This window comes from Thalassophryne amazonica, chromosome 12, assembly GCF_902500255.1.
Source record: "Thalassophryne amazonica chromosome 12, fThaAma1.1, whole genome shotgun sequence".
NCBI lineage: Eukaryota > Metazoa > Chordata > Actinopteri > Batrachoidiformes > Batrachoididae > Thalassophryne > Thalassophryne amazonica.
Window position 1 is genome coordinate 19,470,256 of NC_047114.1, and position 18,142 is coordinate 19,488,397.

At 44.5% G+C, this 18,142-nt stretch overlaps 1 protein-coding gene across 1 annotated transcript in view; it reads right to left on the reverse strand.

Annotated features, from left to right (window-relative positions):
* Positions 1 to 18,142, reverse strand: part of LOC117521990 (phospholipid phosphatase-related protein type 4-like) — a 103,794-nt gene that overhangs the window by 19,952 nt on the left and 65,700 nt on the right. Inside the window, exon 9 of the mRNA XM_034183354.1 lies at positions 2,659 to 3,274. Within this exon, the coding sequence (XP_034039245.1) occupies positions 2,659 to 3,274 (616 nt within the window). The remainder of the gene's footprint in view (positions 1 to 2,658; positions 3,275 to 18,142) is intronic.

Below are 18,142 nucleotides of genomic sequence, written 5' to 3' on the forward strand. Positions count from 1 at the left end.
GGATTGAGGGAAGGATGAATGCAGCAATGTACAGAGAAATCCTGGATGAAAACCTGCTCCAGAGCGCTCTTGACCTCAGACTGGGGCGACGGTTCATCGTTCAGCAGGACAATGACCCTAAGCACACAGCCAAGATATCACAGGAGTGGCTCCACGACAACTCTGTGAATGTCCTTGAGTGGCCCAGCCAGAGCCTGGACCTGAATCCGATTGAACATCTCTGGAGAAATCTGAAAATGGCAACCTGATGGGGCATGAGAGGTGCTGCAAAGAAGAATGGGCAAAACTGCCCAAAGATAGGTGCACCAAACCTGAGGCAGAAGACTTGAGGTTGTAATTGCTGTCAAATGTGCCTTCAACAAAGTATTGAGCAAAGGGTGTGAATACTTATGTACATGTGATTTCTTAGATTTTTTTTTTTAATAAACTTGCAAAAATAAAAAAGTACTTTTTTCATGTTGTCATTATGGGGTCTTGAGAGTAGAATTTTGAGGGGGGAAAAATTAATTTACTCCATTTTGGAATAAGGATGTAACATAAATTGTGGATAACGTGAAGCACCATGAATACTTTCTGGATGCACTGTATTTATTCTACTTTATTTTATTATTATTTACAGCACTTTTCTACCTAAAGTCTGGGGAATTTTCACAACCTCTTTCACAAAATAACAATGTAATAGTCCACAGCCATCCTGAGCACTGTCTGCACACACATGCCATTATTTCAGCCACGGCAATGATACTCAACATCCGTGAGAATGCCGCATGCTGTTCACAAACAAATCCTTGCACCTGCAAAGCCTGCACCAGTGCCACTCGACTTTCGCGTATGTGCTGTGCACCTTGTCAGTGGCTTTCGTGTGGGTTGTGTATGGACTGCTTGAGATTTGTGTATGGATTTTCGCCACCCCTCCAGATGTCGTTCAGCAGACAGTCTGCCACCATGCGTGTATGTGTCGGGAGGACCAATTGAGTGAGATTCCACATGAAAAACTTATCAACTTTTCACCTATTTTCACATGATTTTCTGTCTCTCCCTCCTCTCCCCCAGTCACAGCCCAGTGAGATACTGGCCTAATGGACACTGTCGCCAGTTCATGACTGCCGCCCCGTGCACCAACCTCTGTGAGTCATTGAAGGCTGTATTGTTGTATTTCTTGTGTGATCTCTGTGTTGGGGTCTCAGCCATCCTCCACCATTCATGACACTGATGATGACTGACTGGCCTGACTTTTGATGAGTGACTGGCCCTGACTTTTGATGACTAAGAGGCCCTGACTGGTAATGACTGACAGACCCTGACTGGTGATGACTAAGAGGCTCTGACTCAGGGGTAGGCAACCTGTTCCAGAAAGAGCCATGAGGGTGCAGGTTTTCTTTGCAGCCACTGACTCCACCAGGTGATTTTACTGATTAATATCACTTTGAGCAGATGGAATCAGTTAATTGGTGAAATCACCTGGTGGAGTCAGTGGCTGCAAAGAAAACCTGCACCCTCATGGCTCTTTCTGGAACAGGTTGCCTACCCCTGCTCTGACTGGTGGTGACTGACTGGCCCTGAATGGCGGTGACTGACTAGACCTGACTGGTGATGACTGACAGGTCCTGACTGGTGATGACTGAGAGGCACTGACTGGTGATGACTGACAGGCCCTGACTGGTGATGACTGACTGGCCCTGACTTTTGATGACTGACTGGCCCTGACTTTTGATGACTGATTGGCCCTGACTTTTGATGACTAAGAGGCTCTGACTGGTGATGACTGACTGGCCCTGAATGGCGGTGACTGACAAGCCCTGACTGGTGATGACTAACTGGCCCTGACTGGTGATGACTGAGAGGCACTGACTGGTGATGACTGACTAGTCCTGACTGGCGATGCAATAGCACCACTGCACCATTTCCACTTTCTCCACTCACTTTTACAGAAACCTGTAATTTTTTCAGAGGTGTCTTGGTGGCTTCCCTCACTAATTGCCTTCCAGCATGGTCCCTCATTTTTTGAATATAGCCCTACTTGACAAAGATTTATCACACCGTACCATACTGTTTGTATTTCTTCATGACTGATATAAATGAAGTCCAAGGCAAATTCAGTGTCTTGGAAATGTTCATGTGTTCATCTCCTGCCATGTCTGAAGAAAACTGGCTGTAAAAGTGATGATTTAATCCAAATATTTAGAATAAATTGCCCCATCCCAACTTTTTTTGGAATGTGTTGCAAAATGCAGGAATGGATGTAAATTGACAAACCAAACCAAACAAAGCATACAATATCTTGGGTTCATACAGTCTGTAATGAAATAGAAGTCAAAGTAAATCTATGCATCTCTGCGGGAATTTTATTTATTTATTTATTTATTTTGCATTTTCTGTACTGTCCCATTTTTTTTGTGATTTGGAGTTGAAAACAAAGTAGATGTGAATGACTTCCCCCAATTAAGTTTCATCAAATGGAATATGTGAAGTGGGGTAAAAGTTCATTTTAAAGCGTTTATCCAAAGTACATGTAAATTTATGTCCACAACTGTATTATGAAATCCAGAACTATCAAAACGATAAGTATGTGACTGTGTTACAATTTTAAGAAATACAGTCACCAGAGGTTTTGTTTATGAGTTTTCATGAGAAAAGTAAAAGAACTCCAGACTTAACCTGCATCAGTCGCGGCTGCCCTCCAGCACTGAGCGGCCTGCAGGGGATGGTTGTCTTCTCAGCTACTCTCAGCCACTTCTCTCTCACTGATCCACCTCCATCCATCGTGCTGTCCTCTGATTCACTTTCTTGATCTTTGCTGGTAGAGTTTTCCTCCTCAGGAATATGAACTAGCTGGGAGGAACCAGGCCGGGATTGGATGGAAACTCTGGCACCACCAACAAATCCAGTGCTGCCATTGTGAGCCATATGATTATGATTGGCCAGAGGAACAGAGCTCGCTGCTAGTTTCATGTACTGAGCAGGGATGTGTGCGCCGGCACGCAACTCAGTTTCAGGACCAGTTACTGATGCTAGATGACCCCCAGAGCGGAGTTCTGCCTCCAAGCCAACAGCAGAAGGCTCAGAAGAGCAGCGCAGTTCCATGTTCCTCTGGGGAGATGAAGAAGGGGCCGGCCTTATTCCATCCATCACTTGGAGAGAGAACTTTCTGTTGTCATTTTTGTTCTTCCATTGGCTAAGGAGCTGCTTGGACCGAGTTGAGTCCATCGAGGCATGGATTGAAGCATGACGTCGAGGAACACGACCCTCCTCCAAAGTTGAGCCTCCATGGGACCTGGGGAAAGATAACAGAAGGAAAGTGTAGCAAGATCAACTTTAAAACTTTAAAGTGCATGAAACCAAAGGCCATGACTCCCTTCTTCAAAAGTCGGGAGCTTCCCAGGTCTACTCCAAAGGTCTGTAACTTGTCAACATGCCAACGAGAGGTTTTTCTGAGCCCAATGCAGAATAGAGTGGTCAGTAAAACTGACCATCTCATGTAATTTATGACCTTCTAAGAGCATTCTTTCCTGGGAGTTTAGGTTTTGTTATCACCTCACCATCCATCTGTAGCCAGAAACCCTCCACATGGAACACACAAACCCAACAATTTGAGTTCTGAACAAACATTTTGGTCACTTTCAACATAATTCCTCACAAAATGAACTGCTCAATAACTTGGAGACCACAATGCAGTGTCTCTGGCTGCAATTGACATCAGAATGACAAAATTAATGTTTTTGATCACCTAACATTACTAGGCTCATTAGAGACATGGAACAAAAGGGCAATTCTACGGTAACGGAATTATAATCTGAGCTAATCTGTCATGGTTAGATGCCATATGTCCAGATTCTGCTGCTGCTGTAATTCCATTACCATAGAATTGCCCAAAAGCAACCCCCGTGGACCAATTGGGAATAGACACAATTTCCTCAGGTTTCGTTTCATTCAAGTTGTAATAAAAAAAGGAAAGAATCTAATGTATTTTGGTTGTATTACTGGTTTTGTTGTTGAAAAAAAGAAAAAAAAACCTTTGATTATGTAATCTTAAGCATGGAATTTTATCTACATTATCGTTGGGTTTTATATTTAGATTTTAGAAAGTCTTATCAAGTGTTTTCTTGTTTTCATATTATGGTTGTAGTGTGTTGTTTCAAAGGTACTTCTTTTACAAGATTCTGTTAATAGAGGAAATGGTTGGTTTTAAGCGTGAATTTAAGGGTGGCGCAAAATGATTTAGTATTCACTCAGACAAAGAAACAGTTGAAGACTACGCTACCCAGGATTCTTGGGGGCAGAGTAAAAGACCCTTTAAAAGTGAGCATCTCTTGGGAGATGGGGCTTTTTCTGCTTTTGGCTCTCGCCTCTTTGTTTTTCCTTCTCTCTGGAGACGCTTTGCCTTTTTGCTGTCTCGTTTATTTCCCTTTTGTTCGTTCCACCACATGTTCATGGATTCTTATTTCTTGTCTGTGCATGCAACAAGAAATGATACTTTTTTCACTTCCAAAGTTTCTTTTTAACCACAACTTTCTGTAAAGCTGATGTTTGGTGGCATACGTTATTTCCTTTGGTGACTTTTCAAATTAAACACCTTTTTCATCTACCTCATGAACAGTTTTTGTTATAAAGTCAACATTTTTGTATCAAGTTTTGTTTCAACCCGACTGCCCAGACGACAATGGAAGATGCAGTTTTGTTTATGGCGAATAGAACTGTTGAGACGGACGGGTCATCGACTGTGGAAGAAGGCAGCTGCCAGCATCTGACTCAGAGAGAGACATCGTGCACGTCAGCAAAGTAAAATGCGGTTTTGTCAGAATCTGGCTGGAGTGGCTTTATTTAATTCTATTCCCTGTCATCAGTAATATCTCACATTAATAAACACCAAAATAAATCCTCTGCTGACTAGGATGTAATTCATTCTTAAATTCCTGTAACTAAGTCATATTACACAACTGTCATATAATAGCTGTCCGTTGAACTTTATTATCATAAAATTGCATTACTGTGATATGTCCTGGGTTAAATAAATGCTTTAAACGTATGTGGTTGACTGTAGTTTATATGTTGAACAGAGGTACTGGGCCTTGACCTGTAGAGCTTCCGACTAGTAGATAAGAGACTTATTTAATATTTCCTCTTGACTGATTTTACAACATACTGATGTTATAACATCGGTATAAAATCATCCAGTCAAGAGGTGGTGCCCCAAGATTTATTTGAGGTAAAATTAATCACTAGTGTTAATTCGCTACAAAAGAGTGTATTAGCATTTTGTCAAACCCTTGCAGACATAGGTTTACATACTCCTTGGCTAAAAACTTTCAAAATCTCATTTCCCTACTGCACATATTCCATTTTATCAAACAATATATCAGTTAGAATGTCTACTTTATGTTAAAACAATAGCACTGCTGGATATATGAGGTTAGTAAGAAGACTGCAGAAAAGCATAACATAAAACATGAGCTTTTACACCTTGAATGAATGAATGAATTTATTCAGCACACACACAAACAACAACAAACAAAACTTACAACGAAAAGAAGATGGATTGACAATGAAAAAGAAAATGGATGATATTTGGACATCGTTTGAGTTCATCCGTCAGGTTATTCCATAGTCTAGGGCCACACATGGAGACATAGAAACCTTTCCTGGTCATCCGAGTGCCAGCAATTTTAAAATGATATAAGGCCATAAATTATATTTTCCAACTCTCTCTCAGTAAAATATTCTTGAATTATAAATGGCACTTGTTTATTTTTCACTTTGTACATTAATTGAACAGTCTTGAACAAAATCATATCGTGAGGTTTTAATATTTGAGATTTAATGAACAATGGGTTGGTGTGGTCTTGATAACCTGCATTATGAATTCTTCTTAATGCTCTTTTTTGAAGAATGAATAATGGCTGCAATGTAGTTTTAGAATTGTTGCCCCAAACTTCAGCACAGTAAGTCAAGTTGTTGGCAGTTTCCTCGCTTGCGAGGATAGTGGGAAGGCCTTTTTTTTTTTTTAGTTTATTTTCTACAAGCCCTCTGGTGGCTGAAAAGTCCGATGCGGGATGCACAAGACCTGTTACACTTGGGGCAAATGAACACTTGAGTAGGCTGGGCTTGTGCTGCTGCCCGCTCTTTCTGTCTTTGACGCTTCTGGTGTGAGGCCTCACTTCTTTCTGCCTCAAACTTCAGGCTGGCGGATTTGATGCTGGAACGCCAGCAGAGTCTATCTGTAGCTAGATGCTGCCATGACTGATGCTGAATGCCTGCAAGGGAGAGCTGTTTCTTCAGCTGGTCCTTATAGCGCTTTTTGGGGGCCCCTTGGTTTCGTCTCCCTTCCTTGAGCTCGCCAAAGAGAAGTAATTTCGGCATGCGTGTATCATCCATCCTGGCTACGTGACCTGCCCAACGAAGCTGTTGTTTGAGTATAATAGACTCCATGCTGGGCAATTTGGCTCTGGTAAGGATGTCCTCATTTGAGACGTAGTCCTGCCACTTGATCCCGAAGATGTTTCGGAGACAACGCTGATGAAAGCGTTCCAGTAATCTGATCTGCTGGCGATACAGAACCCAGGTTTCAGCTTCATACAGCAGGGTAGGGACCACAATGGCTCTGTAGACCTGCACTTTTGTGGAAAGGCGCAGTGCATGATTCTGCCAGACTTTCTTTGAGAGTTGACCAAAAGAACTGCTGGCCTTGGCAAGGCAACTGTCTAGGTCCTTGGCAACAGATGCGTCATTTGAGATAACACTACCAAGATACGTGAAGTGCTCTACTGCATTCAGGCTGGTACCCTCGATGTTGATTTGGGGTGGGGTATATGCTGTATGGGGGACTGGTTGATATAGCACTTCTGTCTTTCTCAGGCTGATGGTGAGGCCGAAGGCTCTTGCTGCTTCAGCAAAACAGTTGACAATGTGCTGCAAGGCTTGCTCTGTATGGGCGACGAGGGCACAGTCATCTGCGAAGAGCAGCTCCATGATTAGCTGTTCTGTGATCTTAGTGTGGGACAGAAGGCGCCACAAGTTAAACAGACTTCCGTCGGTTCTGAAGCGGATATAGATGCCGTCTGTCAAGTCTTCTTTGGCCTCACGAAGTATCATGCTGAAGAAGATGGAGAACAGAGTGGGCGCGAGGATGCAACCTTGTTTGACGCCATTTGAGATGGGGAAGCTGCTGGACAGAGTCCCGTTGTACTTCACTTGTCCCATCTGGCCTTCATGCAGCTGGCAGATGATGGTGAGGAGCTTTGGAGGGCAGCCAAGGCGTGCAAGAATCTTCCACAAATGCTCACGACTGACCGTGTCAAAAGCCTTGGTTAGGTCTATGAAGGCTGCATAAAGGGCCATGTTCTGTTCTCTGCACTTCTCCTGGATCTGTCTCAGTATGAAGATCATGTCGGTGGTTCCCCTGTTGGCCTGAAATCCGCACTGACTCTCGGGAGTATTTTAATGCGCTATGGTAGGGGTAAGCCTGTTGAGCAGCACTCGAGCCAAAATCTTACCTGCTATTGAGAGGAGAGTGATGCCCCGGTAATTAGAACAGTCAGACTTGTCGCCCTTGTTCTTGTACAGGGAGACAATGACAGCATCCCGAAGGTCATGTGGAACCATTTCCTTTTCCCAGCAACTGGAGAAGAGAATCTGAAGCTTGTTGAGGACTGCCTCATCTCCATTTTGGTACACCTCTGCTGGGATGCCATCTATGCCAGGAGACGTCCCTGGATTCAGCTGCGTGGTGGCTTTTCGGATCTCTTCAAGTGTTCAAGTTCCCATTTCACCTCCACCTGGGGAATCTTATCGATTGATGACTCTTGCACAGTGCGCTTGTCACTGAAGAGGTTTTCAAAGTGTTCTGACCAATGCTGCATAATGGTTTCCTTGTCCGTCAGAAAGGTGGAGCCTTCTGAGGAGCGCAGGGGTGCTTGCACTTGATGTGCTGGCCCATGGATGGTCTTAAGGGCTTCATAAAAGGAGCGCATGTCTCCGGCATTGGCATGTTGTTGTGTCTTCTCCGCAAAAGCTAGCCACCAGTCGTTCTGCAGTATGTGGAGCTTGCTTTGCAGTGTGGAGCAGGCATTTCTGTAAGCTGTCTTGGCAGAGTGGTCATCAGGTTTAGCTAAAAAAGTCTTGTGGCATGCACATTTCTTTTCTAGTAGTTCCTGGATCTGTGCATCAGACTCATCAAACCAGTCTTTATTTTTCCTGGCTGAGAAGCCCACTATTTCTGCTGCCGTCTCCTGAAGGATGGTCTTTAATCTTATCCACTGTTGTTCAGGGTCGTCAGGCAGGCCTTCTTCTCCACCCAGTCTCTCCTCTAGTTTGGCCTGGAACTCCATTTTTGTGTCTATGTCTTGCAGCTTGTGGACTTGTAGCTTCTTAAACTGTGGGCCTTTCTTCTTAGGAGGGGGCTTGAAAGTGAAAGCAATCTTGGAACGGACCAAGTGATGATCCATATAGCAATCCGCGCTAGGCATCACCCTGGTATGTAGTACGTCTCTTTTATCACGCTGTCGCATCAGAACGTAGTCCAGAAGGTGCCAGTGTTTGGAGCGTGGGTGTCTCCAGGTTGCTTTGAATCTCTCTTTCTGTTGGAACAGGCTGTTGGTGATCATCAGGTCATGTGCAGAGCAGAACTCCAGCAGCAGGCGGCCATTGTTGTTACAGTTGCCTATGCCATGTTTCCCTAGCACGTCCTTCCATACATCAGAGTCGCGGCCCACTCTGGCGTTGAAATCTCCCATGATGAGGAGCTTGTCCTGTGTGTCGACGCGCTGTAGAAAGTTGTGCAGATCGCTATAGAAAGCCTCCTTAACTCCGATGTCGGCCTGCATGGTTGGGGCATACACACTAACAATAGTGGCAAAATCCTTGTTGTTGATGGGGAGCTGGAGTGACATGAGTCGGTCAGAATGTCCAACTGGCAAACTGTGTAACCTATGTGCTATGGCACTCTTAATCATGAACCCAACCCCTGAGAGTCGACGATCTTCTTTAGCCTTCCCTGACCAGAACAGTGTGTAGCCTGTACCTTCCTCGGTGAGTGACCCTTGGTCTGCAAAGCGCACCTCGCTGAGTGCAGCAATGTCTATGTCAAGCCTTGCTAGCTCTTTGGCGACTAAAGCTGAGCGTCTTCGAGGACGATCACTATTGTCTGAGTCCATCATTGTGCATACATTCCAGCACGCAATTTTCAGGTTCTTTGTTTTTCTTTTCGCACCGCGTGTAGTGATGCCCGTTGGCAGCGGTGAGCCAACTGGGTCTAGTGAGACAAGCCATGTTTAGACCACCTTTTCTAGGTCTGTCTCCATGTGGAGCAAGCAGGGCTATCCCTAAACAGGGCTGCTTGGTCACCCAGGGCCCTGCCGGATGATGCCGGATGATGATACGGCGTTGCTTTGCGCCATGCAGACCAACACGGAGGTGGTTTTGTGCCGCGCCATGAGCGGCATGGTGGCGCATTCATCTGCTCTTCTTTCCATGACAAAAACTCCTGTAACAGTGGAATGTGCCGTTCATTTCCAAACTGGATGCTCTGTTGATCCGGGACGTCGTCTGACTAGCACAGGAATTGTGGAAGACGTGGACAGCTGCACTTCGGCACATTGAGACAGACGTGCAGAGGAATTCCGCGCGTCGCGGTGGAGCTGCATGGCGCAAAGCAACGCTGTGATGAAGCCTCACAGGACATGTTGGGGCATGTCCAGCTCATGCACAATTTCTCGGATATTCACACGACTGAAAAGCCACCGAAAGCCGTCTTTAAGCCATCTGAAAGCCGTCCTGTGAGACCAACACGGAGGTGGTTTTGTGCTGCGCCATGAGCGGCACGGTGGCGCATCCCTCCGCTCCTCTTTCCATGAAAAAACTCCTGTAACAGTGGAATGTGCCGAAAAAGTACTGATGTCCACGTCTTCTGCCATTATTGTGTAAGTCAGACGACGTCCCAGATCAACAAAGCCTTCACGTTGGAAATGATCTGGTTTCAGCCTGTCGATCGGCGCTCGGAGCGCGCCGCGCTCTCAGACGCTTAGGACGGTCTTTAAACCGGCTGGAGCACTCCTTAATCTGTGTAATCCCCATAAAATTGTCCCTGAAAGTCATCTGAATTTTCCGAATGGTGTCCACCTGGAGGTCTCTCACAGTTTCTGGAAAAATTTGATGCAGCAAAGCTCCAAATCGTTCAGACATTTATTCGCAATAAAAATCCGACAAGAGGGGTGGACCACTGCTCACACAAAGCCTGCTCACAGGCGAATGACGCAACCGACAGGCGTGAAAAAACTCGCAAAAAACGCATGCGCACGAAGGTTCAAGCTTGGCTGATGAAATCACACGTGATTCAAATCCATATGGTTTTTGCAAAAAATAAGAAGGTCGGATACTTTTCTAACAGACCTTGTATATTTGGAAAACACAAAAATGTCAGTGTTCTGTTTTTTTTGTTCAGGTGCTCATGTGAACACAGTCAGCCGATGCCACTCGTGATCAAGTCTCCTTCTCATATCAGGGTCAGCTTTGCAGGTAAGTTGTCTATGTTATCTCAATAACAGCCTAACTTTCAAACAGCATTTTTAATGTATATAAGCAATGTTTTTATTCATGTTGTTTTAACTTCTGTTTTAGGAGTTTGGTGGCAACCCTTCATTTTAATGAAAATGCAGGGAGACAACAAAAGCAGACAGAGCAAGAGAGACCAAGGTTCAGAATATACTTTCCTTAGTGGAAAAGAGGAGGATTCACAGTGAGAAAGTTAGCCACAGATCCAACATGTGATATGTGGAAAATGAAAAAAAAAACAAAAAAACAAACAAAACAGATTGTTTTTTGTGTATTTTTATATAGCATGATAAAATGAATAAAAATACAATTTCACATAAGTTTCACATTGTTTCATTCAAATGAGAAGTGTTTTACAATTTGTTAAAAAACATTTTATTCAGTCTATATGAGCGACACAGCAAAAGAGGTTCTTCAGATCTGCAAAACACCAAACTGACCAGAAATCCCCACCAATGATCCTCCTCCACTGAGCAGCCAATGTGAACTGACAAAGCTGAGGCTGATGCTGCCAAGCGGACCAGGTACCACCGATGAGCCCAACCCCTCACTCCGGAGGAGGAAACTGGAAGCCAGTGTAGTCGGATGATGGTGAAGCAAAAATACTCCTTATTTTGGATACAACACAAGCTGGTAGTGGCAACCTTCTGTGCCTTCCCAAGTGTCCCCAGAACAACCGCACAAATTGTCGATATGCGATATGATGATACTTTCTGCAACAAAAAACAGCATGGATTGATGTTCAAAGCAACAGTTCATTCTTTTTGTATTTGAATATTTTTTACTTTTTTCTATAAACCATGTAAATGAAACTTTCTAACTATTTCATGTGCTGACTTGTACTGTGGAGCATCATGTAGGCATAGTGTGCCACTCTGAGGACATATGCATCCAAACACAATCAAGAAACTAGCCAGCTGTGTGACACATTGAGGATTTTCGCCACCACGTTGTATCTCCGTCAGGACAGCAGAAATTTCCCTGCAGCAGCGAGACTCGATCACGAGTGGCATCGGCTGACTGTGTTCACATGAGCACCTGAAAAAAACAGAACATTGACATTTTTGTGTTTTCCAAATATACATATGCATGTAAACTGAACAGCCTGTTTTTTGTTCAGATGTCTGTTCATTCAAAGTAGATTAGATGTGATACAATTTGATTACAGATGTTCTGTATGTGTATTTTAGACAGGAAAGTCTCCATTTAGCATAAACATTTTTCTACAATATTATGCCTGATAAAATTTGACAACAGATATAGAACTAAATTTTCTTTTATTTAGAAATCTTTTTTCCCATCCCATGTGGGTCTACAGCTTTTCAGATAAAGATTTGCAATCATTTGCTTTGAATAAAAAGTGAAGAATTAGCAATCACAAGAAACTGACTTATAAATGATTAAATATATACAGAATGTACAGAAACTCTATTTTCAGTGATTTTAGAACAAACTCCTGAATTTAAGCATGGTGTGCTGCTCAAATAATTTTTTCATAGACAAACACACCGTGCCAGGAATAAATGATCATTTATAAGAAAAGGTGGAGTGAACAAACCATTCAGCAGCTTATATCGTCCTCCACAGTGCTGTTGTTGTCAGCTGACAGCTGCACTTCATCAGCTGGAACATACACGGTTTGGAGCCGCTCATTATTTACGCCGTTAATATCTTCATCAGAAACTTCCTCATCTTCTTCAAAAGCAATCGATATGTCACTTAAATCTTCTCTATAATCGCACACTATGCCTTCGCTGTCCGTGTTTGCGTGTTGGTAAACAGAGCGGCGCTGCGACACATTTACTCGAATGACATCACATCTGTCGCAGCGAAAAAGTAGGTCAACTCAGAGGCGGAAAATTAAAATTCTCAGATGGGTAACGAAACGTCTAAATACTTGTTCAGTGTAATTTTATGGTAAAAAAACAAAGACAACATGTGGAAAAAGCTTTTATTATTCTTCAAGAATATGTAAAAATGTCATAGCGTGGCAGGGACACTTTAAGTAAACAAGGGATCCTTCAAGTTTATATCCTTGTTTGAGCAGAGTTGTTTTGTCTTTCCTTTTGACAAACCTCATGATGACTGTAGGTTTGTCTGCTGAATTCTTCCTGGGTAACAGATGACACACTTCCATAGTGTTTATATCCACATCGATCCCCTTTGTTTGCAGAAAAGCAGCAAATTGTTGCTCGGTGGAGCGTTCATCTTGCTCAGCGGGCTCCCCCCTGTTACCAGAGGCTGCTGCCCAAGCATACGATCTGGGTCTGATGTAGAGCCCAGATACAACAACATGGTTCATTCACGTGTACTGCTCCATATCAGTCACCCTCCTTTCCAACGACGCAATACGCTTGTCCTTCTGAACGATAAGGCCTCTCAGGTCCTTAACTTCCTTTACAAGTGCCAGTATCTCCTTTTGCTGAGTTTTTACGGCACCAACCTCCTCCGTGAGAATATCCAGAACCTTCTTAAAATCCTCCAAATCCTCTGTCACAGGTGCTTTCTTTGGCCCCATTCTCACTGTCTTATTTAGCAGCTGCTTGTTGTGTAACAGCTGTTAGCGTTTAGCTGTTAGCCGAAACCAGGCTTAGCCTAGCCTGCGACGTCCCGGCTTCCCTGCAAGGCCAGCAGGCTGACTGCTGATGTTAATTGCGGCCTCAAATGAGCCACAATGAGCTGCGGGCCAGGGTGGTGTCTCCGGCGCCCGAGGGCCGAATGCACATATTAAATTTTATCAACCAATCAGGACATTGCAAAGATCAGCCTGGTCAACAAAATCAAATGATTAGCAGAAATCAACACTGGCTGCTGAGACACATCACAAATATGTAGTGAATATGGGACACAGACATATCTTTACAGAATCCAATGTTGCCTTAAATGTTGCCTGGACACTCGGGTGAAAGAGGGGCAGAGCTGTCAACTGATCACCATCTGAGGTGAGGTGAGGGTGTGAGAAGACTTTGGACAGATCTGTTAAGCCCAAACAGATAGCGCGGGTGGACTCGGAACATCTGGAGGAGCCCACAGTCCAACAGATCTTCAACTCACACCTCCGATGGAGCTTTTCTAGCATCCCTGTAGAGGTTGGCAGCATTGAACCACAAAGAGTAATGTACAAAACTTCCATTGCCAAAGGTGCAGCGAGGAGCTGTGGCCTGAAGGTCTTTGGTGCCTCAAAGGTCAGCAACCCTCAAACACTGTGGTAGACACCAGTGGTCAAGGAAGCCGTCAGACTGAAGAAGGTGTCCTTATGGGATATGTTATCTTTGAGGACTCCGGAGGCAGTTGCAAGGTACCGACAGGCCTGAAGGGCGGCAGCCTCTGCTGTGGGGGAGGCAAAGCAGTGGGTGTGGGAGGAGTTCAGAGCAACCATGGAGCAGGACTTTCAGTTGGCACCAAGGTGCTTCTGGTGGACTGTGAAGCACCTCAGGAGGTGAAAACAGGGAACATCCAAGCTGTCTACAGTGAGGATGGGACTCTGTTGACCTCAACTGAGAATGTAATCCACTGCTGGAAGGAACACTTTGAGGAACGCCTGCATCAGACCAGAACAGCCTCTATACTAGACGCACAGCTGGAAGCTGATGGAGGATTTTCATCAATTTCCCTGGTGGAAGTCACTGAGGTAGTCAAACAACTCCACTGTGGCAAGGCCCCGGAGGTTGATGAGATCCGTCCAGAAATGCTGAAGGCTCTGGGTGTGGAAGGACTGTCGTGGATGAGACATCTCTTCAACATTGCATTGAGGTCTGGCACAGTGCCTAAGGAGTGGCAAACTGGGCTGTTGGTCCCCGTATTTAAAAAAAGGGGACCAAAGAGTGTGCGACAATTACAGGGGCATCACACTACTCAGACTCCCTGGTAAAGTCTACTCGAGGGTGCTGGAAAGGAGGGTTCAGCCGATAGTTGAACCTCTGATTGAAGAGGAACAATGCAGTTTATGTCCTGACCAGCTCTTCACTGTCACAAGGACCCTGGAGGGTTCCTGGGATTATGTCCATCCAGTCTACATGTGTTTTGTGGACTTGGAGAGGTTGTATGATCGGGTACCCCGGGATATACTGTGGGAGGTGCTGGGGGAGTATGGAGTGAGGGGGTCCCTTCTCAGGGCCATCCAATCTCTGTACTCACAAAGCAAGAGCTGTGTTTGGGTGCTCAGCAATAAGTCCGACTCATTTCCAGTGGAGGTTGACCTCCGCCAGGGCTGCTCCTTGTCACCAATCTTATTTGTGATATTCATGGACAGGATATCGAGGCATAGTCGGGGAGAGGAGGGATACCAGTTTGGTGGGCTCAGGGTCTCATCACTGCTTTTTGCAGATGATGTTGTTCTGTTGGCTTCATCAGCCTGTGAACTCCAACACTCACTGGATCAGTTCGCAGCCGAGTGTGAAGTGGCTGGGATGAGGATCAACTACAGACTACTGTTTGACACTCATCAAACCATTCAATCCCCCCTGGTGCCTAATTCTTAACCTGAAAGAAACCATTACCAGCTGAATGTTTCATCGTAAGCCCCTTTCACACTGGGCCTGCTTTGAGTTGCGTCATGCGGCATCATGACGACGCCATGCGGCATCATGACGACGCCATGCGGCATCATGACGACGCCATGCGGCATCATGACGACGCCATGCGGCATCATGACGACGCCATGCGGCATCATGACGACGCCATGCGGCATCATGACGACGCCATGCGGCATCATGACGACGCCATGCGGCATCATGACGACGCCACGTTGATGCAACCTAGTGCCGAGTTGATGCCGCTCAACGCCATGACATTATGAGGGACGCAAAGGGCAAAGCGAAATGGACGCCAAAAAATCAAATCAAATCAAATCAATAAATTTTATTTATATAGCGGCAAATCACAACAAACAGTTGCTCCAAGGTGCTTTATATTGTAAGGCAAAGCCATACAATAATTACAGAAAAACCCCAATGGTCAAAACGACCCCCTGTGAGCAAGCACTTGGCGACAGTGGGAAGGAAAAACTCCCTTTTAACAGGAAGAAACCTCCAGCAGAACCAGGCTCAGGGAGGGGCAGTCTTCTGCTGGGACTGGTTGGGGCTGAGGGAGAGAACCAGGAAAAAGACATGCTGTGGAGGGGAGCAGAGATCAATCACTAATGATTAAATGCAGAGTGGTGCATACAGAGCAAAAAGAGAAAGAAACACTCAGTGCATCATGGGAACCCCCCAGCAGTCTAAGTCTATAGCAGCATAACTAAGGGATGGTTCAGGGTCACCTGATCCAGCCCTAACTATAAGCTTTAGCAAAAAGGAAAGTTTTAAGCCTAATCTTAAAAGTAGAGAGGGTGTCTGTCTCCCTGATCTGAACTGGGAGGTGGTTCCACAGGAGAGGAGCCTGAAAGCTGAAGGCTCTGCCTCCCATTCTACTCTTACAAACCCTAGGAACTACAAGTAAGCCTGCAGTCTGAGAGCGAAGCGCTCTATTGGGGTGATATGGTAATATGAGGTCCCTAAGATAAGATGGGACCTGATTATTCAAAACCTTATAAGTAAGAAGAAGAATTTTAAATTCTATTCTAGAATTAACAGGAAGCCAATATGGGTGAAATATGCTCTATTGCGCTATATTGCGCAAATGCAAAAAAGCAGTCCTACATATTTGTTTAAATATGTAACATATCCTGATCAAAAATGACTCCAAGATTTCTCACAGTATTACTAGAGGTCAGGGTAATGCCACCAGAGTAAGGATCTGGTTAGACACCATGTTTCTAAGATTTGTGGGGCCAATAAATAAACATGTTTAATTTTTGGACACAGAAAGGAAGTAGTTTTCTCGGAAGTAGAGGCAAGTCAACGGTACTTAATGTGACTGGATGCCACACCCACACAATATAAAGCTACCCAACGCCAATTTATGATTCCTGCTCGGATTGTTGCCGAGCTATAAATCACGCGTGATTGCTGTCAAACTTTTTATATTGTGTACACAATGCAGTAAAACTACACCACTCAAGAAGCAGATGTGAACAATTAAAAGAAAAAAAATGCTTATTGCAGCCTGACTGCAGCTCATCGCGCTCACCTCCTCAAATTCTCTCACGACTGTGTTAAATCGAGTCTGCAAAAGTCCTGCTCACAGACTGATTGCCAGAGACAGGACATGTCCACAACCAGTATAACTCCGGACATCTCCACGTTTGCTCACAGACTCAACTCTCAACTCTCCGCTCCTTCTCGCGGCTTCACTGGCATTATTTCTTCCGCGGCTTTAAACACACAGCCACTTTGACACTGTGATCCATCTTTAATTTTCTGTTCGTCCAGTAATGACTGCAAAATCACTCTTTTGTGAGCTGGCATTGAGCCTAAATGTTCGTTTTGCGCACGAGTCACTGTGTCAGTGCGCACACACAGCGGAGCTCAATCTGATCCATTATCAAGATAATGAATCTATCATACACATACTTTTACAGCTAGGAATGAACATGCAACCGTTTTACCAAGCTATAAAAACATTAAAAATAGTTACCTTTAAGTTGTTCCAAAATATGTTCCTCATGGAGCAGGAGAGAGTGGGGAAATAGCGTCCAGATGAAACAGTCTTCTGTGATTCCAGAAGCAATTAGAGGTGTTTTCAACATCCAAGGTTTGACAGAAAATGATTAATCTGCTACAAAATAATTATTTTATATACAGAGCAGGTGGAATTGTGTGCGCAAGAGGGCAGAGCTGCTCCAAAAATAGCCTCTCAGGTCCCGCGTAGCAGCCTTGTCCACACCACAAACATGCCTCTATAATCCTCGTTAGTCGTAGTAACTCATACACAAACTGCCCCACGCTGTTGTTGCTAAATTTTGAACGTCTTGAAATTAGCACCCCAACTCAGAGATGAGCTTCGTGAACTGAATATACTGCCTCTAAGAGCCACTCAGAGCCACTATTCTCCCACGATAGTTGAATAAATCCTCTTGTAGCAAAAAACATGCTGCATGGCTCATTATTCATCCTTCATTATTTGGTTGGACCAGGGCTTAATGCAACTCAAAGCAGGCCCGGTGGGCTGTAGGATAATGGTGATCACTCAGAACAACTTTATGTTGATTTGCAATGGCCCTTCCATCTATCTGGACCCAAACTAAAAACCTGCCCCAATGGCATAATAGAGCCAACGGACCTCGTCAATGTTAGGGCCAAGCATTACAGGGTGGTGTTTTTTGTTTTGTTTTTTTTGGATGTGTGTATAATTTACTACCTATATGAAGGTGCTTGTTTGCGCATGAGGCCCTCACACAGTCCCTGAGAAGTTTCTTGTTCTTGACCTACGTACATGACCAAAGTGACAAGTGCTGTACGATATTCTACATCATCCTGCTGCCACTGTTTGAAAGTAACATTTCCAAGGATTTCATGTACAATAATACTTTCTTTTTGTCTTTCAATGCTGGAAAAATCAAACAGCTATCATGAATAGAGCAATGTATGAGGGGTATAAACAACAGTTGCATAATTTAGATTTTTACATCGTGTACATGATTTTCCAACAGCTGTGATATTAATTATTTAAAGAAGGAACTCTCTTGTGATTGACTGAACAGCAGCAACAAGAGGGA